The sequence below is a fragment of the Mastigoproctus giganteus genome, chromosome 12 (genome assembly GCF_048544385.1).
Source record: "Mastigoproctus giganteus isolate SK-2022 chromosome 12, ASM4854438v1, whole genome shotgun sequence".
NCBI classification, from domain to species: Eukaryota; Metazoa; Arthropoda; class Arachnida; order Uropygi; family Thelyphonidae; genus Mastigoproctus; species Mastigoproctus giganteus.
Genome location: NC_143586.1, coordinates 155,844,360 through 155,860,594, shown reverse-complemented (window position 1 = coordinate 155,860,594; position 16,235 = coordinate 155,844,360). Strand labels below are relative to the sequence as shown.

The following is a 16,235-nucleotide window of genomic DNA, read 5'->3' as shown; positions in this document are numbered from 1 at the left end:
CTATTCTAATAGCAAAAAGTGTAAAGCTGAGCACTGATCCCTATGGTATATCTTTTCTTTGTATAACAGATTGCAAAACAGCACTGCACTTGAAAAGTTCTATTTTTAAGGAAAATCTATATGTTCATTTAGTCTACCTCAGAGTCCTATGGTATACAGCTCTGTGAAAAAAGTGAAAATAAAACTTTTTTTTTATGATTCTCTATAAAAATTCTGAAATTTTGAATTAACAGACCAACTACCAGTCCTGATTATGTTAGATAAGAGGGCTTGTGATGTGAATAGATAAAGATATCACTGCATCAAAAAGGAAGTAATGATGAGATTTTACAGTATTTTTTTATGATTTTTTACAACAATTTCACTCTACAGAGCTGGACACTAGTACAGCGGTGTCCAGCTGCAGCCTATTTCACATTGCACAGTCTGCAGCCATATTGACAGTTGTAAATGTTATGCATCTTCCTGATAAAACTAGGGTCACAGAATACAGTTTCATATTAACTTTCGAAAATATCCATTTTCAGTAATATTTGAATTTTCTGTATTGCTTTCTTATGACACGTATCTCCCTTAGCATTAAATTCGATTTCAAAAAAATGCACAATTAGTGGTAAAGAACTGCTCTTGCAGTTCTCTTCAAGGAACCCTTATGGCCACACAACCTTCAGCATGTCATCAAAACATTTAGAGTTTTAACTTTAAAAACATTTTCTTTAAGAGCTCCCCAACCCATATAATATATTCAAGTTAGCATTAAAACCATATATAAATGACACAGGACAACTAGAAAATTATACTATTTCAAGTTTAATATAGATTTATTAGAGTCAAATACATACGTCTCCCACCTTTACCACCAGATGATCTCAAACTATTTACTGCTTTTTGGAGAGGATTAGCTCTACGGGCAATCTCAGGCGTAAGTGTTGGAAAGTTATCTAATCCACCAGCTCCAAGAACTAAAGATGTGATGCTAAGAGTGGAATCATGCATTCCACTTTCCCCGCCTGATAGTGGTCTAACAGAGGACAAAGGTGTTGCTTTGACAATAGCAGACATGTACTTCTCTTGTTCAAGATGGGCAGATGTTTCACTTGAAGTGCCTACCAATACATATACACAATTTAAAATACAATTTTTTTCCTGTAATAACAAAATTTATACAAAAACAAGGAAAGCACAAATTATGAAGACACTATGTTGATATTTTGTACAAAGGAAATTTCTACCCACTTAAAAGTACAGATCTTATCAAAAAAAAAATTTTTTTTTTTTTTTTTTTTTTTTAAATATTAAAAATAAAGAACTTTCACTGCCCAAGCCATCAAATCAGATCTTGCCCCAGGTATATATTTACACTGAAATATTTATATATGATGAATGTGGATATGGTATAATAATAATCAGATATGATAGATTGGATATAAAACTATGTTTATGAATCTATATTACTAAAATCTTTCAGATTAGTATTACTATTTGGTCATACAAAATAAGAAATCCAGAGGCTTTTGATGCACTACCCAAAAAGTTAAATACGTAAATTAAATAAATAAAATTACTCTATATGTTTCCATCTTCCTATAGGTACTGAACCAGCAGGCTTTTAAATTTCCAAAACCATCATCCTCAACTACTGATGGAGTTTAGGTTGACGGCACTCACTGACTAAAGAAAAACTTACTGCAATCCAGTGTGCAACAGATAAGTTTTTAGAATATTTCTGACTTTTATTTTTTTAATTAATTTCCATAATAAACTGGTTTTAATAAATAGTACCATTCTTGTTCCAAAGTGGTGAAGGGAAAGAGGGAGCTGTTTCTCTCCACCACTGCAAATGATGAGAATGATGGGATAGTCACAGGGGCAGACAAGAATAAAGATCATTTCTCATAGATGTCTGCTAATCATGCTAAATAAATATACTATCTCAATGCAGCTGTGTAGTGTTGGCAGGAATTGGTTGTTGGGAATTTCATTTTCCCCCCAAACTTAACCCTTTGCAGTCCATGTTGCAACCACTGCAACACTGAAAAATTCTACTTTCAGTGTGATGTTGCAGCCACCATGCCTTTTTTTTTTTTTTTTTTTATGTGAACCCCAAACATGAGAGGTATTAGAACCTATAGTACTTAGTACCGTGCTTGGGTTGGAGGTTGAGAAGACATTTGTTGGCATTCGACTTGAACGTCTGTAGATTGTAATTTTCAGGAAATACGTATGAAGGAAGGTTGTTCCAGAAAACGGCAGTTGAATGAATAAATGAAGAAGATGAAAAGTTGGTTCTGTGAGTTTGAAGTTGGACAGTAAATGGATGTTGGCTGGTGGCGGCACGTGTACGGACTGTTTTGTAAGCGAGAGCGGGAATTATAGAAGCCAATTCAGAAGAACAGTGCCCATGGAAGTATCTGTAGCAGAGGCATGCAGCAGAAACAATGCATCTATGAGAAAGCGAATGGAGAGACTCTGTTAGAGATGAATCATTAATTAACCCAACTGCCCTCTTCTGAATGGAATCAAGAAGCCTGAGAGAGGTTTTGGGGGCACTATCCCAGATGTGGGAACAATATTCCAAGGCAGATTTGCGATTTATACAGAGTGAGCAGCTGTTTGGAAGAAAAGTAATGTTGGCATTTCTGATTATGGAATTTGTTTTCCCATTGTGCTGGCACAATTATTATACTATCATCTATTTACATTTCACATAATCAATCTGAAAAGCTAAGTCGGTGTTTATTGACGTTATATTCAACTGTTAACAGTGGGTGGCATTGTTTTTTGTCATCCTCCTTTAGTTGAATATTGTGGCACTGTGAATATCAGTGTTTCCAATTATGAAATTTTGTTTCCTCACTGCACTAGTTCAATTATTATACTGCTAAGTGTTAATACTTCATATAAACAAGTTGAAAAATTAAATAAATGTTTATATTCAATTGATAACAGTAGATGGTGTTTCTGATTATAAAATTTGTTTTCCTACTGTACTGCCATCCATTTATATTTCATATAAACAATCTGAAAAACTTAGTTTATGTTTATTGATGTTTATATTCGATTTAATGACAGGCAACATTGCTTTTTTCAGTGCAGTAGTCACAAATTAACTTATATTATACTGTCTGTTAGGGTGAAGGATTTAAACATGCCTTCAAGGTCTTGTAAAGGCCTTTCTGATAGCAAAACTGAGAAAATGTTGGACCTTCATTAAGAAATTCGGGGGGGGGGGGGGGGGAAGGACATCTATACCATGCGGTGTGACTGGGTTTCAGCTTCACTAGATGACCGAAGGAGTTTTTTGATGTTATTATCAAAATGGAACTAAATGAAAAATCTGACATAAAGAACTATTAATCTGAAGAATTATAGACAGAATTAAATTTTTCAAGATTGTAAAAATAACTGATTATTAAGCTTTGAAAATGAGCTTAATAAACTGGCAGTTAATATTTCTTAAACTACTAGCTCATTTACTATTATTACAATTCCTGTATTATTTCAGCCAACAATTTTTATTAATTAATCCATTTATTCTTGAAATGCCCAAGGCTAGAAGAGTTTACATATTTGCTGTAATTGCATACACATTGAATTAATTATTGAGGGCAGCCAGATTTTTTACACCATAATTCACAACAGGCCATGCATTTTTCGTGGCAGTGTAGGAGCTGAAACCTGCAACCTCCTCACTTGTGGCCACACATGCTACCCAATGGATCATGGCCAGCACATGATAAATGTAAATTAATGGATAAATGTAATTAATTTAACATTTAAGTTTCAATGTAGTTCACTCTACTTCATTTTACCTAAGCACATGTTTCATCTTGCATGCAACATGGCTATTGTAAATAGGAAGAGTACCACAAGTCTTACAATGAAGGAGAAGATTGAAATTATCAGAATTTCAGAACTGGATCCAAGGATTGAATCTGGATTTTTGCCATCTAGTTTAGCAGTAGCCTTTTCCTCCTGAGGTGGAGTGGAAGATCAATCATTTCTGCAGATAGGCTGTGAACTGGATATGTTTGGAAAGCATCCAAGGCAATTCTCAAAGCACTGTGTTGGATGGTATTCAATTTTCTGAAAATGCTTTTTTTTTTAGCATAATCATAAACTGGAGCTCCATATAGTTATATGTATATATATACTGATTTATAGTCTTTACTATAACCTAATTTTAAATTAGATGAATTATCCATTATTATGGAATTTTGGTTTTGGCATACAGGCAGATGATAACAGAAACCGATGGCTCAGTCTAACATGGGTTGGTTATTTTGTAAGGGTTTAGCCCTCGACAAAGTCTCTTGCAAAATGGGTTTCCCATGTAAGGCTTATTATGTTAACTAACTTAATATTTTATATTTTTTCATGTAATTTTTCACGTATACTGGATGTACGGTTGGCCTGGGGCTACATCGATTTGATTTTCAAACTATGGAGGTACTTACTTTACACTATAACTTATTCAATTTGGACATATATATATATATAAAACAAGGTGTAATGATCGGTACTGCATGTTGTTGCTGAAATACTTTTAAAGGTGTTTAATTTTTTTAGACATTGAGTATGTTGTCTAGAATTAGGCCTAAAAACTGAATCAAATTAGTAACTGGAATCAGGTGAGCTTTCAATCATAGCTCAGGTTCTGGGTGCATATCAGAAATGGATAACCATAGATTTCTGTTCAGAGAGGTAATAACCATTTTGCTACATCCAAAAATTAATTTTGTTTATTGTAGTTTGAAGTTGTCTCTCAATGGAGCACATAATCTGCAAATGACATGAGACTGTGAGATGGTCTCCATACAAATATGCTTCATTTGCAGGGATGGGCCATCCCAAGGATGCAAGGGGTGCACTGCACCCAAGTACCAATGTTCAAGAGACACCTGAAAACCTAAAACTTACATACACGTATGAAGCAAATTTTTAAGGGGGAGGGGATGCCAAATTTTAATTGGTACTTGGGAACTGGATGTGAGGAAATTTACCATAGCGGTTGGCACCTGGGTGCCACATACCTAGGAATGCCCCTGTTCATTGGTATTTGGACTATCCATCATATTATTTACATAACTAGCAAACAAAGTAGCACCATGTGGAACATCTTCCTCTTGAATGTATGAACAAAATAGTAAATTTCTGTAATGTATGAAGGTCTTGAAGGATACCATATCTCTAAGTGATGTCAAGTGCTTTTTCTGCATCAAGACTTACCATAACTAAATGTTCTTTTCTGATGAAAACATTACAGATGAGGTGTTTTGTTTCTAGTAACTGTGTAAGTCACTTATTAGCCATTTTTTCCAATAATTTGCTTAAGCAGTTGGTAAGTAATACTGATTGATAGTTATGTAGGACTGGCTGTTCTTTTCCAGGTTTGGGGAAGGCTAAGACAAAGAATGGCTCCAGGATTGTGGATATAAATTTTCCAATCGAATTATTATAAAAGATCAATAGAGATTCTAAGGATATTTCATTTAAATGCTTCAACATAATGTTGCATATTCCATTTGGTACTGCAGCACTGTTTGATGTACTGGCTAAAGATTCTTTGAGTTCAGTTAACGTAAAGGGTTAACTGTACTGATGTCAGGAGTTGGTGTTAAAATTTATTGATGTGTAAAAATGGCGACAATTACTAAATTTCGGATGATAATAATATCAATTTGTCATAATTTTGAAATGCGGAAATGATGTCATTTCCGTTTCATAACAAAGAAAAACGGAGTCAGAAGAAGAGATTACGCAAAGGATCATGGGAGGTGATCTTGGATGTGCTCAGAGCTGGCATAAACCAGCTGGTTACGGTAAAACGTTTATGATTCAGGGCATACCACTTAGGTGGCTTTGGGCAGCCATTGTCACCCATGGCATAAACCTTTTGGTAACCAGAGAAATGGATATTTTGTGCTCAGATGTGGCATAAACCAGCTCTGAGCATATCTAAGATCATTACATTACATGTGCTTCAGCCTTACCAGTTGAAGCGCATGTAATGTAGGCATTACAGTACCCATCTGTATTACTGAAGCAGTTGGATACTTTTATCAAGAGGCGAATCATAAACGTTTTTCTGCAACCAGCTGGGCCAGTCAAGAATATTTGAATTGGTTAACGACTGGGAGATAACAGACTCCAAATTACATGTATGAGCAGAATCTTTTGTTTGTCATTTGTCATTCTCATTAAGTTGCAGAAGTCCTTGTTGGTCATCAAATTTTCGAATTTCTTTGCAAATGTGCTGAGTTGGTTGAGCGGGGCGAGCTTTAGATCCTCATTCATCTTGCTGTTTGGATTGTAAAAGTTTCGAAAGGGGATCTTCTTCTCACAGTTGTGTTATGAAAATTATGTCATTTTTCATAACACAACTGTGCAGGTCATTACCGCATGTGCTTCAGCCTTACTATTTCACCAGGGTAAAACGTCGTCATCTTGACACATCTTACATTTCAATTCATTTCAATCGTTTTGTGAATGTCCAAGTCTGATTCATACACTTCACAATCTAGTATGATCTTTTCATTGTCATCATAAATCTTGACATATTTCATCTCTGACAGTATCTGTTTCCTCACTGCAAAATAGAATGTGCAAAATAGAACGTTACCATCTCGTGCTTTTACTCGTTGAGAACCTGAGAAAAGTCATAGTTTCAATAGCGTATTATGTGTGGATACTGTCGTTTTTTGCAGATCTTGTAGTGCTGCGTGTGTAATTTGTGACAAAGCATAACAGAGTAACATGATCCAACATGACAGTATTATAACAATACAAATACTTGTATTGTTGCAATCATACTATTCAATTACCCTCGTTACCCATTTGATTGTAGCCAAATGGCTACAATCAAATGGATAATTAGGCTATTGGCCTAACCTCTTCCAAACGTTGATTCAGTAGAGCAAGCAGTGGGCATGTGTATCCTATTTATCACTAACATTGATTCGGTAGAGTAAGTAGTGGGCATGAGCATAAATCACACCGTTCATGATTTCGGTTCTAGCTGTTCGAAATTTAGTAGGTGTCGTCAAAAGATGTTCACACATAAAACATCTTTTGTGTGTACAGGGTACACACGCGATTTTTTTATATGTGGAAAGACTGATCATAAGCTGCTAGTCATATTACATTACAAAAGGTTTCTGCAAGGGCATTTTCTATTTCCTGAGGTGATGATATGTCCTCTTCATTTCTATTGAAGATGAGGGAGGATGGTGGTGGTGGTGGCGGCAGTATTTACTATTCAGTTGTTTGATTTTTAACCTGACACCTGTGTCTTTATTAATTATAAAGGTAAAGTGTATCGAGGAGTCCTTTTTTGCTGTTCATCTAACTTGTCTTGCTTTTGCCTTTAATCTTTTTTAATTAAAAAGATTTAGTGTTGTGGGGTGATTGTGAAATAACTTGCATGCTTTATTCCTTTCTTGCTTAGCACTCCTGCATGCATCATTCCACCAATGGTTGTGTTTGTGTTTCCATTATGTATTGACTTGGTTGCTACTGGTAGTATTCGCTTTGTTACATGTTCAATAACAATATATTATTAATCAAGTCTGGATAATCTGATTTTCGTGAGAGGAATTTGCATAGAAACTTTTGATATTGATGTTTGTAATTTACGGATTATGGGGAAATGATCACTGCTAATTCGGTTGTTTAGAACATTCCACTCTATGCAAGGGAATAGACTGAGAGAGCAGACAGAAAGACTGATAGTTAAGGTTGATCCTGTTGGGAAATGTATGCATGCATGTGATCCAGTGATCAAGTAGGATTGAGTAAGATTTCTAAGATCTGCCCTCTCCTGTCCATGTGCATAGATTCCCATAATGGATGGTGTCCATTAAAATCACCCAATAAACAGAAAGGAGTAGATATTTGTGTTACAAACTCTTTCAGGTCTTTGGTAGTGCATGGATGATTTGGTGAATGGTATATAGAAAGTTAAAGAAAATCCAAAAGTATTACAAGCAGCAACCGCTTCAATTAAAGTCTGAAGAGAGAGAGAGAGAGAGAGAGATATGTCTGGATGGTATTCTTGAGACTCTTAGAATTGTCACTCTCCAAGGGCAGAGGAAATTATATAGTATTTCCATCTTTTCAATATAATGTTTAATTTTTAATCTTTGGAGTAACCTGTAGGATTAAATTAATCTCTTGCAAACAGATAGCACTGAATTATATCGGGAGATTAAATCATAGAGATCATCAATATTGCTGCATAAATCTCTGTAGTTCCATTGAAGGATGTGCTGCATTATTTGTTTACACTAGAGAAAGAAGAATCTGTTTGTTTTTTGTGAGCTGTTTGCTTATGGAAACAATCATTTTTATACTGTTTTCTTTAAAAAAAACAAAAAAGAAGAAGAAAATCCTGAAATCCTATATCTGCATTAATAGACCATTCTGTCTCCATATAATTTTCTGCATGGAGTTTCATTTTGGTCAATTGTATCATTAGTATCCATACTGTTCCGATTTGATTTGATTGTATTGAAACAGGATCAACCTCAATAGCATCTATCCTTTGTGGTTTCTTTACTAGTTGATCATGTAAAGTGATTTTTGGTGGAACTGTGATTGTTTTTTTTTTTTTTTTTTTTTTTTTTTGACTACCAGATGGGCCTTGAAGATGGGGACTGGTTCTAAAGTGCACAGATTTTGCACATTCTTCAACTGATGTATCACCTGAAATTGACACCATGTGTTGCTATCTGGTAATTCCAGGTGGCACCTATGTATACCCTGACAAATTAATTTTACTTGTTTTCTAGCTTCTTGGTAGGTTACTTTATTCTTGATCTTATATTTTTGAATTTTTTCCCTAACTGTTTCCAAAGATCACATATTTGTGAGAAAGCAGAATGCTTGCTCTTACAATTAGGACATCATGGAGATGTGGCAGTACATTTAGTTTGTGCATGGTTTTTAGATCCTCAGTTTGCACAAGTAGTATTATCCTGGAAACCTGCCTGGGGGCATCCAAACTTCTGAAATTTACGTCATAAATGGTTGAAGACAGCAATTTAAATATCCTGCTTTAACTGAGGTCTGTAAATTCAGTGAAATAAAGGTCAAAATGATGTTGCAAGTTGGAATTATGTTACTGTCTTTTCAGATCATTATCACTCTTTCGGACTCCTAACCTCATTAACTTCCTACCCCCGAAAATTGCAACCCCCCACATAGGTCCTAGCCATTGAAAGATCAGGAAATTAGGTGGCAGGACCTGCCACAGTACTTATTTAAAATACTGGTGTACCTGGTCTGCCTCCACGGGGCCGAGTGTGGGCAATGTTGGACATCAGCAGGGGTCCAGTGGCTAAATGGCCAGATGAACAATGGTACACAACACTACACTCCACAATATCCATACATTTTTAAATCTCTGGCCTTTACAGTGTCCCATAACACACGACAATGTATACCACACAGAGATGGGGGGAACCACTGGTGCCGTTAGACCCTAAACACACACACACACACACACACACACACACACACACACACACACACACACACACACACAAATTTACACTATCTGTTTTGCATGTGTCACTTTAACTTTGTAATTCTTGGATTATTTCCTCTTCTGAGTTTAGCAGGTCTCATTCTCTTATAACTCCCTTGGATGAGTTCAGTGTGGCACGTGGAGTTACTTGAACTGGGCTCTTCCTTCCACTTAACAATGTAGGCTTTAGCAAGTATTCTGAATGTTTGGGTTGAATTGTCTCCAACAATAGTTCATCTGACTGGAGCCTTTTGATCTTTTTTGGTGCTCTGCTGCATTCTCTAGACATCTCTGTATAATGAAAGGGAAAGTTTTCTCACTGGCTGAGTTGACATAGAGTGTACTATCAGGAATGCTGATGGTTCCTGTTTGTAAATGTCAGTTTTAAGTCTCTTTGGAAAAGAGAGGTCATGGTCAGTTTCATGGCTGTATCTAAATTGGAAGCTCTTCGGCTCTAGTGGTAAATGTTCACTCGTATCCATGTTCGCTCCTTTGGCCTGGGGGTTTACTTTACCCAAGTTTCCAGCCCTGCCAAGTAGGGGGAGGAGTGAAACCAACCAGTGACAAAGCAGCTGGCAAAGATTAGTTGGCTTAGTTTTTTAGTAAATAAAAGGAAGAAGAGAAAGGTAACTTTCTCTTCTGAGCTCCAGTGTACTGCTTGTAAAAATAGAAGCTGCTGATTATAACAAAAATGGTACTTTAACAACTGAACAATTTATTTGTGTCAGAATTTAAGTAAGAATAAGGGGTAGTCACATGAGCGAGGTTATAAGAGTAAACTATTAGGCAGTTTTACTATCTTCAGTGCTTAATTTATCAGTTCTGAAAAGTTTTATTCTATTTTAGAAACTTTCAGTTTATGCACAGGCATATATAATATGTGGTAACAAGTTGTTTTAAGAATTATGCACTATGAAAAACAATATTGAAATTTAATGCTTAGTTAGTTAAATCCGTTAAAAGGTAAAAAAAAAACTTAGAACAGAGAAGCTAGACCACGTTCACAAATAACCAGCTCTAAAATAAAACTTAAGATGAAAAATTAGTAAATAACAATTACTTATGATAACCACCTTAACTGTGAATTACAATTTAAGGTTCACTTATGAAAATTACAACTCTTGTCATTGTGATTAATCAAATACAAAAATTTTAAAAAACTATGTTTTATATTAATCATAAATGAATACAAACAACTTACTAGATGACGTCTGATGTCCCTTTAGCATTCCAATTACTCCTTTTCCATGGAAGCTACTTGCCCGAAGTAAAAGAGCCTTAGTTCGTGGATGTCGCCAACTGATAGCTGGAAATCTATACAGGTGTGTTTTTGTTTCAGTACTACTAATCACAAATTTTCTATAAATTTAAAAAAGATCACAATCTAATGGTTTAAATTATTTTTGTAAAGAATGGTCACTAGTGATCTGTATACAGTATAATTATAAAGGTAGCTGACAAATAAGAACAGACAAGTTTCCCTAAAATGGAAAATGAATGTAAATACAAAAAAATCTTTCCCATTATGGTTCATCAAAAATATTTTGAAGAGTCTTGCTGTTTAGATAAAAATTAGTTAACAACATAGTTTTTCATAAAATCTTTATGCAAAACTGCATAAAATCTTTGATTTTGCAGAGTTTCTGAGTAACCATGGAAAATGTTTTCTGTCACAAAATCATAAATATACAGATTTCTGTATATTTAATTTTATTTGTGAAATAAACACTTTACATCATGTTTACAACAAAAATTTGTTTATTGGATGCTAAATGGCAGAGTTTAAAACTTTTAAATACTCTGTCATCTACTGGATTATCCAAATGCTTAAACAAATTAACTTGCAGCTAATATTTCTATCACTCTGGGAAATTCAGGCTTTTAAAATTGACGTCCCCTATGGACCTCCCTCATTCCTGACTAACCTCCAAATGTCCACATCAAGAAGGTAGTGAGGTCTGCTAGTTTAAATGCCCACTAAGTTTGCAAAAGAGGAATCAGAAACATTGCCTGAAACTTAATTAGTTTAAGAATTTGAATCTATTAGGAGGGTTTTAAAGTTATAAATTTAAATTCCCAATGTTAATTTTTTCATTTAAATTTTTATTATTATTTGTAAAATGAAAATAATTTTATTTCTCAAATAATTCAATAATATCCCACATTGTGATATGCAAATTATAATTATTGTTTATACAGTTTTCTCAAACTATGTTTAATGGAGTTCTGTGAAGAGGAGTAAAGGATTCCACAAAGCAAGTTACAGTGATAGCAGATAAATTGAACTTCCTTTTTTAACACAAATATTTACATTTGACATTTTCACTTAATGGTCACCTGTAGTGTATCTTCTTAATAAAAAAAAAGAAAAATGGTAAGTGCAGAAGAGGGAAAAAAATAATCTGTCTAATAAAGTGCTGATGGATGTTGTAAACTGTATATAAAAAGGAAATGGAAATACCTGGGAAGTAATGGAATTTAAGTTGATAGAGAGTGTCTCTCAACAGATGCTTTTAGTTTCACTTCTAAAATGTCTTCCAGTAGTTCTCATGCCCTTCATTATTTCATATATAGGTAGACTTTTTATTTTTATTACTACTGTTAAACAAAGAGCTAATAGACAAAAACATACAGTCTTGGTTGGCTTTATAAGTTATTTTCTATGTTTGTTTTATGTTCCACAAGAATTTCACATATGTTGTCCCCAACCTCTAAAATGTCTTAAGTTTTATTCTGATAGTTTAAGCCTCTCCCTTTCATAGTCTTAACTTTCATTGGTTGTACTTGCTTGCTGTTATTTAAACTTTGTCTTTTATCTCCTCCCTGCTGGCAAAATTCCTGTATATCAATGATAAAACCCCATGAACTGTTCTAGTAGCCTGTCTGCACTGCTCAAAATAATGCTGCACAATTACCCGAGGTCTTTTTCTTTCTCTACTACCACCATTGTGGTGCCACACAGTTAGTATGTTAATTTGGGACTAGTGCCACCCACATGCAGTGCCTTGCATTTTTCAATGTTAAACTTCAATTGCCACTTATCCAGCCTATCTGTCTTCTACCACTCAACACGATATTCCCTTTATCCATAGCAGTAATTTGCCTGTAATGCCATACTGCTGTAGTTTGTACAGCAGTCTTGTATGTGGAACACTATAAAAAGCTTTTCTGAAATTTATATATGATATCAAAATTATATTTTGCATCCAGTTCCTTTGTTAATGCATCACAGTAGTCAATAAGATTGGTCACACAAGACAGCCCTTACAAATTCATGCCCTGACTGCCATATAACTGCATTTCTGTCCAGATGGTCCTGCATTACTTCTTTAACCAGCGACTTCATTATTTTCCTTGGAACAGAAGACTTACAAGTCTGTAATTACTCATTTCACTCTTTGATCCCCAGTTTTGAACTGTTAAGACAGTTAACTCATACTCAGATTTTATCTTAAGACATTAGTGGTTTTATTACAAATATGCCTACAACTGTTATGCAAAACTGTCTCACCATAGTCTATCACATGCTTTTCTTTTCTTCACTAAACTTTCTAGCTCTCTTGTTCATTGATTTTGTCATCTTTCTTTTGCTGTATTTCTGCACTGGAATGAATGTTTTTGTGGGCTTTTAAATGTCTTATGGGAAGTATTTAAGGGATAAATCCTTTAAATACTTCTCAAATACATCTGTCTTCTACCACTCAACATGATATTCCCTTTATCCATAGAAGTAACTTGCCTGTAATGCCACACTGCTGTAGTTTGTACAGCAGTCTTGTACAGCATTCAGTTGTATTTTCAATTAATAGACCCTAAGAGCAAAAGCACTTCACCATTGTAAACTTTTTATAATATATTTATTGTTAACAGCATTTCCACACATTCCATGGATGTTTTCTCCTCTGCTTCTGTAGCAGCTACAAAATTAAAAATAAGAGGATCTGCTTATTAATTATCTTCATTATGCTCACTTAATTTAATATTTAATTAGGTAGGATTAAGTATAGATTTCCAGGTTCCAGGGTTAAGCTCTAAAACATGTCACTCAAGTATTATAATAGAGCTCAAGAAATAACTGAATTTGCTAAATAACTGTCTGATATTCTAGCATGCAATAATGGACAGGTTGTTTAAGACCATTAGTAATAGCAAAATCCTTAATATCTCTATCACCTGGGTTCATACAATTAGGAAACTAAAGGCAGATAGAGTTATGAATGTTAAAATCACCAAGGAAAATTATTTCACCATTAGTAAAGTCAGACTGAAGAAAATGGAGTTTCAAAGAAAGTCAGTCAAAACGTTCTGAGATTTTGAGTCTGCTAATTCTAAAATTTTAAACTTTCTTTTAGTTTTTAATCTGTGTTAAACATGAAATGGAAAACCAGCACAATGTTTTTATATTTTTTATTCACTGGTGAAACAGATTATTTTAAATTTATTTTATTTCCTTTTATCTTCTAAACAAGGTAAGGAAATTTGCCAAATTTATTTACAACGTACGAGTGATTTCACCTGAGCAGATATCTTTTCTGATAACTGCAAAGTGAAAAATCTTTTCTGACATCTGTTCAGTTAATCATTTTGATACTTAATTTTATAAGTTGAAGGTATAAAGTTGTACTGCAAGTTCTTCCATCCCCTCTTCCCCAAGACCAAATTTACTGAGTTGCAGTGATACAGCTGCTGCTCTAGGAAGGGGGAGGGGGTACTGTGACCTAATTTTTAGGGCCTCTAAAGGTATGAGGCACCAGGGCCAGAGACTATCTAAATCTGGCTTCCGCATCCCCCCCCACCAAGGCTGTTCAAAAATATGCTTATGAGTGGCTGTTTTTTTTTGTGTTTTTTAATATCAATAATAATAATAAAAAATAGATTCTTAGGGCCTTCAATTTTTTACACCAAAATTATAATTATACCACATTCAATATACCATGACCTATCAAAAATAAATAAATAAAAATTAAATCAAAATCATATTTGTCAACTAGATCCATTTATGTTAAAGAATATGCTATGAGTACTACAGTACAGTTAAGCTGCTAAAATAGTAAAATGAATTGTGAATAAATGCTGTCACGTGTTGTAAAAAAAAAAAAAAAAAAAAAACACAACCTGAGACAAATGCAGCAATTAATGACCATAGTTTTAGGCAGAAAAACCATGCAATCCTGTCCAAGACCAACTAACATGGTCATAGTGCAGAAAAAGCCTATATAACTTCCTTCCCTTTCCTATAAGATGGAGTTCAAACCCAGGCTTTCCATAGTGCACAAAATAACAATCATTACAATCACTGTGGTAACTACGAGGACATTAGAATGAGGCCATGTACATTTTTGAAATAAATTAGGAAGTTTTTTAGAAACTTGGTTCCTTTCACAGAAAGGAACTAAGTCTCCAAAATTCTCTATTTCAGCTATTTCTATTTCATTAGTTTGACTACTCAATGCATTGACAGAGTAGAAATAACAATATATATTTATTAAACATTTCTTTTTTAAATCTCCAGATAAAAAATTCTTATTAAATCCACCAGAATTCTGGGAAATTGAATCCAAAAATAAACACCTAAAACATTTAATAATTTTTTCTCAAACTCTACAAATATTTTAATTAAATTATGGACCCTCACTAAGATATTTTCTATAATTTTGAATTTATTTATAGGTTCTTATTTTTTAAACGTTACATACCTATAAAGCTTGTGACACCTAGAAAATTTCCGTATACTGTCATCATTCACACTTTGTGGTACCACCAATAATGCTGGGTAGCTGTAAAGAGATGAAAGAGATTGTTTTTGTTAATTTGAGATACAGTCAAAAATAAAGAAGCAAAATTTGAAGCAATTATACAGGGTGTTCACAAAAGATAATTTGGATTTAACACTAACTTCACTCCAAATGGAAGTTACAAGACAGCAGGTACTCAACAACGAACTGTGTGTTTGCTTGCCCATGTACATTATATTGCAAAAAGTAACTGGACATCTCTATATTTCAAAGGACCTTTCACTGATACAATATTTGAGACAAGATGTTATTAATAAATATTATTTTATTAATAACATTAATATTATTAATAACATTAATATTATTGTTATTAATAAATACTCTATGACGTCCACTGCATTTTTTTAGAATCAAATTTTAATAACAAAATGGTGGTATTTTGGTTGATTCCTCCTTCAAGCACAGCAGTCAAATGAACCATTCAGTATGGGTATGTTGGCCTGACCTGAACAATTGTTTCACTTCATACTTGTACAGATGACAGGCCAATGTATATTTTTGGAATGAATTGAAATGCTCATCCATCTTTTCAAACTGAGTCAGTACAGACTATGCAGTATAACATAGTAATCGTCATGCCGAAACAGAAAAGGGCACTTCTCCACATACTACTACAGTATAGGAAGAGTGTAATTGTCCAGAATGTCAATTCACTGCACACGATATTCACTGTTTCAGGAATAATGACCCAAAGTCCAAGTCCAAGCCCAAACCACGAGAAACAACCCAAGAAAGTGATAGAATTTCCACCCAATTTCACAGTTGGAATGACACTCTGAAAAATAGCATCCTTCTGGCCACTGCCAGACTCAAATATTGCCACTGGATCTGAAAACCGTGCACTATGATTTGTCACTTCATAATGCAACTTTTGAACGTTCCAGGGATCAATTATGAGTGATTGTGCATCATGC

At 34.3% G+C, this 16,235-nt stretch overlaps 1 protein-coding gene across 1 annotated transcript in view; it reads right to left on the bottom strand.

The window, feature by feature from the left end:
* The window catches only part of Sbf (SET domain binding factor), a 540,931-nt gene that overhangs the window by 156,820 nt on the left and 367,876 nt on the right, over positions 1-16,235 (bottom strand). Inside the window, 3 exon segments of the mRNA XM_090386505.1 lie at positions 843-1,106; positions 10,728-10,840; positions 15,223-15,303. Of these exon segments, the coding sequence (XP_090242631.1) occupies positions 843-1,106; positions 10,728-10,840; positions 15,223-15,303 (458 nt within the window).